Below are 11,227 nucleotides of genomic sequence, written 5' to 3'. Positions count from 1 at the left end.
TTAACGTCAAATAGTTGTCAAAATGGCACGTCAGCAGCAAGATGTTGATGAACTTTTCGATGTTAAAAATGCGTTTTATGTTGGAAATTACCAACAAGCAATCAACGAAGCCCAAAGCGTATCTGTAAGTAATACTTCTGCATAAAATCTTACCAATATAAGTTCATTTCAGGTTCTGATTCACATTGTTATGAGCGGTGACGTTGTACCGCTCATGTTTCCTTAAACAATTAATATTTTACTTACCAATTACTATCTAAGTTCGGTATTCTAGACACTAATCATACTAAATATGTCAATGTGTATCTATTTTACAGCCATCAACGCCTCTAATAGCGCTCCAACGCGATGCATTCTTGTATCGATCGTACATCGCTCAGGGTAACTACAGGATTGTATTGCAAGAGCTTAAGACCGCGGATCCTATGCTTCAGCCCCTAAAGACGTTGGTAGACTACCTGTCTCCAGGCGCTAACAAGCCAGCAATCGTTGCCGACATCGATGCTAGAGTAAGTTGTTTGACGATTGGACAATCTCTCCTTGTCTAGGAACTACTAATAAACAACATTTTTTTTATTCTATGAGCTATGATTAAAGTTGAAATGACAAATATTAAGCTAAAATAATCTTGCATTTTACTTATCAATGAAGCTGAAGTATTTATCCTTGATTTTCAAATGTTTTTAAATATTACATCAGACCAACAAAAAAAGTTTTAACCTATATTGCTATGTCAAATTCTAATTACTATTGTAATGTAAACTATTCTTTATTTCAATTTCAGGTAGCTAAAGGCACAGAGCTCTCAAATGATGTCTTCCTGATTGTTGCCGCTACTATCTACTACCATGAGGACAACTATGAAGCAGCACTCAAGTATGTTGGTTTATATTGTATTATGATCTTGTAAAAAAATTCCAACATAAAAAACCTTTGTCGTTATTTAAGAGACAGACAACTCAAACAATTAAACATCACTTAGCATGCATTAACACTAAAGTTTGTATGTATGGATGTCTGTTCCTCTTTCACGCTAAAACCACTGAACAGTTTAGATGGAACTTGGTACACTGATAGTTTAAGTTGGATTTAGTTAAGTAATTAATTCTTGTGGGGTCCTTTTCGATTTCTAGTGGGTGGAACTACAGGCAACAGCTGGTTGTTGAATATTCTTAAACTCTTAACCCAAATAAGATACTTATCAATTAACCTACTCTGTTTTCAGGATTCTCCATAATGCCGAGTCCCTGGAGCTCCGTGCATTCACCCTACAATGCCTCTTAGCCATGAACAGACATGACCTGGCTCGCAAGCAGCTGAAAGCTCTTCAAGACATTGAAGATGACAGCACACTGACGCAGCTGGCACAGGCCTGGCTCAATTTATCACAGGTATTTTTAATGATTTGTGTTAAAGTCATTTTTTTGCAACAAATTATTATTCTATGTACATTTCAAGTGAGTTGATAACTGTCTTCTCAAAAACTAGTTTGATTTGAAAATTATTATTATAACTACTAAAAATTATGTTATGCCCTTAATAAAAAAATATTGAACCATCCAGCAAGGAAAAAAAAATTAAACTGTACTTTTAATGAAAAAAGTTGTTTTTTTATGATTATAATGAGCATAATCTGCCCTAATGTATTTATAAGTGTGATGTTATAGAAAGATTACATCTAACTATAATTTTAAACTATTGTCAAAGTTTTAGGTTTCGTCATTAATGTAAATCCATAGTAATTATTATGATACTTTCATATTTAATATATTTTTTTAATATCTTTCTATATATAATTTGTCAGGGAGGACCAGGAGTGCAGGACGCTCACTACAGTATTATGGAGCTGTCGGAGCGACTCGGCGCGCTCGGAGCTGGCCCCGCAGCTGTCGGAGCTGCTGCTGCTGCTTCCAGAGGTAGGCTATTGTAATTTATTTAATTTCAGTAACAGTTAAAGATGGAAGTGTAGCTTGAGTAAGAGGTCGAATGGACTACCTCTAAGTGATGTTGATATGTTATGCAAGTGTGGACAAAAATCTATAAATAACAATATTAATTATTAGTAGATTCAGAATGTTAACATTTTTATACTACGAAAAAGTCTATAAACGCCATCTATCGGGTTATGTTCAAACTGCTACGTCGCTAAGCCTACGTAACTTGAGTCCTGGGTATATCGAGAAAGTTTGAAATCTACCTGAACTATGAAATGTTTGTATCGTACGCAGGCATGTGGGAGGAGTCTGAGCAGATGTTGTCGGAGGCGCAGGCCCGCGCGCCGCAGCAGCCCGACCTGCTGCTGGGGCTGGCCGTCGCCGCCGCGCACAGCGGGAAGCCGCCAGAGGCAAGCACTACATACATATTTACAATACACTTTAGAGAATTAGTGCAATTAAGTATTTTACACTCTAATTTGTAAGTTTCTTACATTTTGATTTTGATTTTAAAAACATACGGTACCGAATGTTGCGAAATGTTTCATTTTCTGTGTGGTTTTTACCTGATTTATCCATTTTCATCCATCCCTTGCAGATATGCAACTATAATTTGCCATATACTATGAAATTTCCTTACTAAAACTCAGCTATTTATAAATTTCAGGTATTCAACCGCTACATAGCTCAGCTGCTCGACAGTCACCCAGACCACCCCTTCACCAAGGAGTACCACGCCAAGACGAACGAGTTCAACCGTCTGGCAGCACAGTACCAGCCTTCCGTACCAAGTTAAATCTAATGCTTATAGTAATAGAGTTGCTTATCATTCTTATATCTGTATTGAAAGATTATTATAATTATATTATTTGGAGTTTCATTGTAACTTAAAATGTCCAACATTTATTTATACCTATTTCTTTTTTTCCTTTTATTTGTAGGTAACGTATTTTTTTCACCTTTTGTTATTATCTGACAAAGTTGTACTACTACTAAGCTCGAAGAAACTGTAAGAGTTTCGAGGGGCGTGGATATAATACATCTAACTACTTTAAAATAAGGATGTCAAAGGGGTAAATGAATGAAACAATTCTATACAAAAACTCCTTTATCGCCATGTTATCCTAGTAGAAGCTGTAATCATAATCGTTGTCTGGTTCCTCATCGTCGTCGGGACTGGTCACGTTGCTCAGGATGTGGTACTGCCGCAGTTTCTCCAATGCCGCCATATCGTCCATTAAGCCTAGAGGTAACTCTGCTGGGTCTGTTTCACCCTTTACTAAGGTCCAGTCAGTTGTAGATTCGTGGGATATTTCGCCATTTAAACCTGAAAATGTTCATTGTTCGTTGTTATTAAAAGTCTCTTGTGTGTGCTTCTATTTAGAAGAATTAATTACAATTGGGACTTATCTCCCAACATACATGATTAAACTATGTTACTAGTCCTTTCATAATAACTATCGTGAAACTGATTCATTATTTAATGATGGGTTGGGTCGGAAACTAGTCGGCCACCCCGATAAATATGCGTGAGTAAACCGTAACATCATTTAATAGTCCTTTCATATCTACCAAAATGTTTCATGATATCATTACCGAGCTATTTAACGAGGGTAAAACTAGATCATAATTATGAATAGGCGAAAGTAAAGAAAAGTGCGTGAGGTCTCTCCTCGCGAAATAAGTCAAATTTCCTGTAAGAAGTTATACTTCAAAAGTACCATCGGGTACTTTGTGCTCTATTTTAGATTTATAGCAGATTTGTTGTGACTAGGGTGGCAGACTGACCGTTCGGCGATATATCGACGGGCCCCTCTATCGGCGGCGCGGTGTAAGCCTCTAACTCCTGCTCGGTGTTGCTCTCCCGTTCCAACTTCTCCTGTTTGCGCTGACGACGCCATGCCTTCTGGAGATTAAATCTTTCAGGCCTGCGAAATGACACGTATTGTTTTTTAAGTCTAACTTTTACTTTGTTACGATTGGATAGGTTCCTTTCTAAAAGTATGTTTTTAACTATTTGTAGTAGTTTCCATAAACTACTTAAGTTATTGACATAGCTTAGAATTTTTCATCAAAAGATCAACTATTGTTGAACTAAAGGACAGTTTTAAAACCGTATCAGGCTTAAATCTAGGGTCGTTAATCTCGGCCATATATAATCCGGAACAAACAAACAAACATTGATTTTCTGCCGCCTATCTTATCTGTACACTGACTAAAGTATTTATCACCAAAATTTACTACCTGGCTAAGCTTACTAACATGTCCATCGCTAATGACGTCATCAGGGCCCCAATTCCGCTATTTACTATTGCCTAACTGACATTTTGCTAACACAATCAATCAATTGAGCCTATCGAGGTCTACTGCTGGACATAGGCCTCCCTCAAGTTACTTCATAACACCCGGTCCTCCGCCTTCCGTATCCAGTTTGAGCCAGCCACCTTTTTTGGGCCATCGGTCCATACCGCAGCGAGCGTTTACCTATACAGCTCTCTCTAAAATGTGACACTACTCTGAAATAAAGATCTGTAGTCTGAATAAGAACAGACTTGCGACGTGGAGATTTAGTTTGAAGCGCCCGGTGGTTTCACTTTTCGTGGGAATACCGGGACAAAATGTAGCCTGTCGTGAAAGCGAGATAGACTGACAAACAGAGATACTTTCGCATTTATAATATTAATATAGATTTACGTGTTACAAGTTTTTGAGTAAGAAGATATATTAAATTACCTACGTCTTGAGTCGATGCGGCTTACCGTTCATCATCCTTGTATACTCTTGCTTCCAAGTTTTGTATATCATGTCTCAAGTCTGCGATCATGAGCAGCATTAGGTCCAGGGAGCCTTTAGGGCCCCGGGGTCCGCGCGGACCTCGCGGCCCTTCGTCGCCCTTTGGACCTTCCATCCCCGGTGCTCCGGGCGGACCCTAGGAGATAAATGTAACATATTTTTAAAGACTATATATTATGATTAGTTGCAGCCCGCGGGTCCCCGATGCAAAAGTCGAAAGTGATCCCACGGGAACATAAAATCTTGTTTATAAACTATCTGTGTGCGCCCAAATTCATTCAGTGGTTTTTTGTGAAAGAGAAATAAACATCTATAGATTAATACTTCATACAAACTTTTGCGTTTATAATATTAGTAGGATAAACACGTAGTGTGTGGTTTCCCCAAAAAAATCCCAAAGGCCAATCATCTCATAAAAAAAACTCGCAGATAAGAGCTTGGACATTTTATCAAATGTTTTCATATTTTCTACCAACCCTGGGTCCTCGTTCACACCGACAGTAGCCGCCCTCTAGAGGAGCCGTAGAATCCAGTACCCTGTAGGCATAGGTGCCTTCTGCAAACCGATCTGTAAAGTAAATAAAATAACAACTAGTTAGAAATATACCAATAACCATTCACCCAAACATTTGGAACCAGGACTCTGCATTGGCTGCCCTTATAAAACGTTCCAACGTGTAGGCTTTTGTCTTTGCTCTGGATAAAGACTTTTAAGTCTTGCTAATAAGTCCAGTGAACAAGTCAAGGCAAGAGAAATAATGCAGAGAAATCATTAGTTAACAAAAAAATCGCATGCCGCTTAAGTTCTCTATGAATCAAGAATTTATTTCTTGAGAGCTTTAGCGGCATTCTTATTTTCTTAAATTTTAACGCATACTATGAGTTTTTTTGGGACTGGGTTAGCCAGGATCTACAATGCAACCAAAAACTAGCACCGAACATTTAAACTCTATGATGCCCAGCGAAAACCAAATGGAACCACATAGTATACTTCCTGCTCATTTTGTAATGAAGTACGCTGAAATGCCAATTCTTTAGATGAGAATTCGTACTTTTACTAACCTGTCTCCATATAAATTACAAGCTAAGATTAACACACCTTCCTTGAAAGCAGGGCTGTCCATGATTTTCTTGAGTGCAGTTTGCGTGCTATGCAGCTGTTCCGCCAAATGCCTGATCTTCCGCGACATGAAGTTGACAGTGTCACACGGCGCGTAGCACCTGGACGACGCGCGGGCTAATGGCAGGGGTTCCTGAATCAGAGCAGTTACCTAGGCTAATTTTATTATGGTTTTTCTGATAAACTATGGATAGATTATACTGAAGTATAAACTGAAGTTTATCATATGAATGAAGGTATTTTTTTTATAATAAGAACGGGTTATCATACTACATTCCTTCTTCATTTAAAAACAATTGGGTAATAAGGTTTTAAAAACAATTGGAGGGGTAATAATATGTTATCCTTGCAACTTGTTGATAGTCCTATTGAAAATGTGAATAGGTAGGTACAAGATGGTTATTACGTGACTTGTAATTCTATATACCTACTATTATTTATAGGGTCGCTTAGTATTCTGTCTCTTTGTTTGCCTTTTAAAGTATTATTTAGTTATTTGCCTATTTTGCCATAAGACTTACTGGTACGGTGATTCGTCGCTCACATTTTTTCCCGTCTTCGGCGAGTGTGAACGGCTTTGAGCACTCGCAGTGGTAGCCGCCAGGGTCGTTCACACACTTCTGGTCACAGCCGCCATTGTTGTTTGCGCATTCATCGATATCTGAGTAGAATATTATAAACCATATACTTCCATATCCATCAGTTTGGCCGACGCTAACATCGTTTTGGATAGGACGTCGGTACTTTGAAATTTTTTTTTTTACTTGTAACGAACAGGCTTTTAAAGTAATGAACAATTTCAAAAATTCTTTCACCGATTTTTAATCTTTTCAATTAAGAAGACGTACCTATTCCAGATAATGACTTTCCCTTCCAACAAAGCTACCTTAATGACATCGTTAATAACCATAATTTTTATCTAGCTCACTGTAGCCTACTGCTGAGTTAAGGCCTCCCCCAAATCCATCCAGGATTCTCTGTCCTAGGCCACATGAAACCAGCCGACATTATAAACGTTTAGATCGTCCCTCCTCTGCTTGATAACCATCAACATAGCAATTATTTTTGTTGAAGGTACGCCAAAATCAGTATATGTATTCTTCTTAAATATAAAAATAGATCCTCACCAACACAGTAAGGCTGGGTCTTCCTCTGGTAGTGGTCAGCGTGGAACTGGAACCCGCTGTGGCAGGTGCACCACACGCGGTCGCCGCGCACCTCGCACGCCTGCTCGCACAGCTGCAGGCTGCACGGGTCCACTGACCGCGGGATACATCTAGGAAAACACGTTTTAAGATACTTTTCGAGGGTTGAATTGTGTGTGTTTAACTTTTTATTGAAGATACGACCTTTTGTCCTTACTATGTCATCGTCTTGAGCAACTTTTACCAACTATATGGACAAGCAACGTTTACACTCTAATCTTACGAAACATTCTCAAAACTAAACTGTATAGGTACTCTAACCATGGCAACATATTATTTATGTGAAACTCATCAACATGTTAGCGCCGTTTATTTACTATTCCTGTCATCAACGTTTACTACATAATCAATTAGTATCGTGAATACCTCAATGATTGATGAAGCTTCTCACAATACTTCCTCATTCCTATGCTTTCCGTGACGACTCACCCAACGCCCTTCGCACGCGGGTAGAATACGAACTTAATCTGGGCTTTGGACAGACAAAGACATGAAAGGTCACGGCTTTCTTTACAATTTGTGATGAATCCCTTGATCCTTTGACTTTCCCAACTCATATTTCTAATTGGAATCAGGTTCCGTTTTATTGAGCCTATTTGCTATTCTTTGAACGTACTCTAATTTGAAAAAAAAATGAGCCTGAGAGGATGATTTATGATTTTTATTAACCTAGAGGCGTATATTGAACAAGCCATCCGTGGCGTGGTTTGTGATATGGCAGCAGGATTTCTCATAGCGTATAAGCGAGAAGAATACGAACAAATAATAAAAAAATCCAAATACCTACCTGTAGAAATGTTAACGAAAACACCAAATGCTTACCTTCCAGCGATGAAAACATGCGTATCACAGCACTTCAGCTTGATGCATTGTATGTCAGCGCCGTCAATCCGACACATATCCCGCGTACGCAGGACTCTGTCTGTAGGACATGGTGAACTGCCGTCTAACCTGCAAACGTAAATAACTAACTACGTAAGAAGATTGTTCAAAAAATAAATAAGGATTTGATTTGCAGCTGACTGGTGGTAATACGCCAATTTAAGAATTCAAGCTTAATTGAAGAAAAGCATACACTCACCTATTACATACTGAGTACCTACTCCTATATAATTTAATTTAAAAAACCATCGGTGCGGTTTTTGTCTTAAAATTTGCTCCTGTAATAATTTCTCATTGGTTCTCGGAAAGAAGTGATAGTGGCATCCCGCGATGCCATAGCAACTGTCATGAACAAACAATATAAGCACGATCGTTTTCCCAGTACTAGGACTTCAGAAACGAAAGAAACACAGATCTACACGGCGTAGAGAAACAATCTTCCTATGAGAGCCAGTGGTAGGCCCTTAGCATCAAACGTTACTGTTCCCTCAAATGCACTTTGTTTCGCTAAGACTCCCTGGGACTGATCTAGTATAAATTTGATCTTTGATCAGGAAGCCAGATAATAAAATACAGATAGTGAAGTTCGTCCAAACAAAGAAATTTTATCTTATCATTTCGCGCTCTACAAAGTCGTTTTGGATAATGGCTCATTGATATACAACGACCCAATTAATGTGCTCACATCATATGCTTCGTAAATGTTGATATTGTGTGTATGAACTAACTAACTATAGAGTTAAGAGAAATAAGGTTGGTTGATAATAACTATAGTATTTTGGTACTACCTCTTCCTCTTACAGTATAAGTCTCAATGTTATCCCGGTTTTGTGTCTGTGTCTCTCTTCGACAAATGCAATAATATTAGGCCGACTGGTCCCTACAAGAAAGCAAATGAGACTACTACCAACTATCAAGGTCTTCATATCATCGTTTCTTTGAGATAAACATGTTTCCTCGGGCTTTACTGTGGTCCTTATATGTTGGACTAAAAAATCTATACTCTCCGTTCCATGCCTTTTTTATCGTGTTATAATCACAGTTTATGAGAATATGAGCATAATGCTAAGGTCTTTGCTTTGTTAACTTCGTACTGTACCTGTAATGGGACTTTGCTAGCAGTACTATCTACTATGTAGTTGCCTTATTCCTTCTATAATTTATTGCTTTCTTCTCTGAGTTCAGAAAATGGTCACCTTTGTTTATTTCATTCTTATTGTTGATGTCATCCATATAAGTAAACATTTATTTTTATTGATTGCTAAATGTGTAATTGTGGTTAAGACATTTTGCGGTTTTGTCTGCTGATAATTAAATGAAATAAATATTGGCAACGGCAGGCTTTTAATAGATGTTATTAAACGATTACAGACGGGAAAAAAGCAAGTACCTATGCGACGACGACCTTCGCATTGTTACAAAGTTTTGTCAAAGAACAGCAAAAGCAATAATTTGAATGTAGTTGCTGTCAAAAAAGACACACTCGTCGAGCACGATCAAAAGTGACTTCACTATGAATTACGATTTATTTATATTAATTCTGAGATCATCGTAAAAACTATAACCGTCCCGTTTAACTAATATTTTTATGTTATAGCCTTGATATAAGAAATTATGTCATTCCAGCACAGATGTCACAGTAGATTAATTTCTAGATTAACAAAGGCATTTAGACTAGACTGTGGCCTTAATTAGACTATCTAATGAACTATTAGTGCAACATGAAAGCAAAGGGGATCGTTATCTGTGATCGTTATATCGTCTTTTAGAAAAACTTTGGGAAAAAACAAAACAGTGATTAATTATGTTTTTACATTCTGAATAGTTTTCGTGTCCTGAAATAAGTAAAACAAAGATTTTGTTAAGTATCGCATGGGTATTCGTTTATGAATTTACCTATTATTCTTGGTCATACAGCCATCAGTAATCTTTAACATTCGCCCTACGGTACCAAGAACAGTTCAATGGGGTGCTTATACCAACCTATTAATACCACTAGCAATAACGTTCGTGTAATACTTCGTATTATTATGGTGCAATGTACTTCATTCAGCTGCAGTCGTTGAACCCACGCACTTTGATTTTTAAACGTGGCATTGCATCTGATTCATAAACTGATTGGAGTAATAAAAGGGCGAATTATGCGGCTGGACTGAGGTGCGCGCTATTCTCTAGTGATTTAGATATGACACTGCATAAAGCTGATATAGGATTATTGCTATTGAAAGCTTTCATGGTTCATTTATTTTGTGAACTGGTCTTCTGTAAAATGTTGATACATTTATATACGAACCGTAAAGATGCGATGGTAGAATGAAGATTACCTATATTTTTGATTGAAAACAATAATATTCTCTTTTTAATATTAATATGTGTGGGTTTAATATTGGCCAGAATGTTTATTAATAAAAATGATTTGGAGCAAACATTTTACGAGCTTCACTTCCGCTTACCAACCGATACGTCTCCGATAGAACTAATTACAATATGTAATAAAAAATATAAATTAACAGGAGATAAACAACACAAAATACTAGCAGCACATATCACTCACACGTTTAACACATCATCGTGATACGCGTCCTCTGCTTGGTATCCTCTCTCGTCCTGATAGCAGAGTACCAGGCTGGCAGGATAGAGCAGGAGTAATGCGGCAAAGGCCGCGGGTGCGAGCGGCGCACGCATCGCGACTGCGGGTGCGCGCCCGCCGCGGATGCGTTTGAGCAGTGATAGTCAAACTTACATCTGTGTATGCGCACGTAGCTGTAAGTTTGGATAACACAGCGAATGATATAACGTTCCTCATTGCATCCTATTAAATAACAACGCTTAATTACATCGATGGAAGTGCCTCCCTAGCCTTTCCTTTTTTTCCGTCTATTGTCGACGGGCGAAAATTATAAACGTTGACCTGAAAACCTGAAACGCGTTCAAGTGAAATGAAGCATAGTATATACAAAAGTAAGAAGTAACAAGAAGTTCACGAAAGTTTTCATGCAACTTTGAAAGAACTCAAACAACTTTGTTGGTATATAAAAGATTCTAGCCTTTTCTACGTAACCTTCAGATACCCAGAAGGCGCTAAAATTAAAACGTAGAAAGGACTTCATTTGAAATAAGCTGAGCTCGCGGCCATGCCGTATATATTTTCCTGATAATTTTAATTTACAAGGTGTTAGGATAAGACGAGAGTACCATAATGACAAATTATTTTTATCAAAATAGGTCTCACTGTTTATGTTGCCTCTCATTAGATTAAGTTATTTCAATATTAATAAAAAACGTTTGAGATT

At 37.9% G+C, this 11,227-nt stretch overlaps 2 protein-coding genes across 3 annotated transcripts; one reads left to right on the top strand and one right to left on the bottom strand.

Moving 5' to 3' along the window:
* Positions 1 to 2,827, top strand: LOC113503389 (coatomer subunit epsilon). Its single transcript, XM_026885320.1, has 7 exons — positions 1 to 124; positions 318 to 509; positions 785 to 876; positions 1,226 to 1,391; positions 1,805 to 1,916; positions 2,229 to 2,344; positions 2,602 to 2,827. The coding sequence occupies exons 1-7, from the start codon at positions 23 to 25 to the stop codon at positions 2,728 to 2,730; spliced, it is 909 nt and encodes a 302-aa protein (XP_026741121.1). The 5' UTR covers positions 1 to 22; the 3' UTR covers positions 2,731 to 2,827.
* A 202-nt stretch (positions 2,828 to 3,029) lies between these two features.
* On the bottom strand, positions 3,030 to 10,775 carry LOC113503388 (collagen and calcium-binding EGF domain-containing protein 1-like). Of its 2 annotated transcripts, none has more exons than XM_026885318.1 (9): positions 10,489 to 10,775; positions 7,875 to 8,003; positions 6,975 to 7,123; positions 6,369 to 6,508; positions 5,827 to 5,998; positions 5,204 to 5,295; positions 4,694 to 4,863; positions 3,723 to 3,862; positions 3,030 to 3,261 (listed from the first exon to the last, which is right to left on the bottom strand). In XM_026885318.1, the coding sequence occupies exons 1-9, from the start codon at positions 10,617 to 10,619 to the stop codon at positions 3,059 to 3,061; spliced, it is 1,326 nt and encodes a 441-aa protein (XP_026741119.1). In that variant the 5' UTR covers positions 10,620 to 10,775; the 3' UTR covers positions 3,030 to 3,058. The 2 variants fall into 2 exon arrangements, with proteins under 2 accessions (XP_026741119.1, XP_026741120.1); XM_026885319.1 differs by having other exon boundaries at positions 5,827 to 5,980; positions 10,489 to 10,773.
* Between the last annotated feature and the right edge of the window lie 452 nt (positions 10,776 to 11,227).

Source organism: Trichoplusia ni, chromosome 19 (genome assembly GCF_003590095.1).
Source record: "Trichoplusia ni isolate ovarian cell line Hi5 chromosome 19, tn1, whole genome shotgun sequence".
In the NCBI taxonomy this organism is placed as follows: Eukaryota; Metazoa; Arthropoda; class Insecta; order Lepidoptera; family Noctuidae; genus Trichoplusia; species Trichoplusia ni.
The sequence above is the reverse complement of the archived record's forward strand: the minus strand, read 5'-3'. Positions and strand labels throughout refer to the sequence as shown.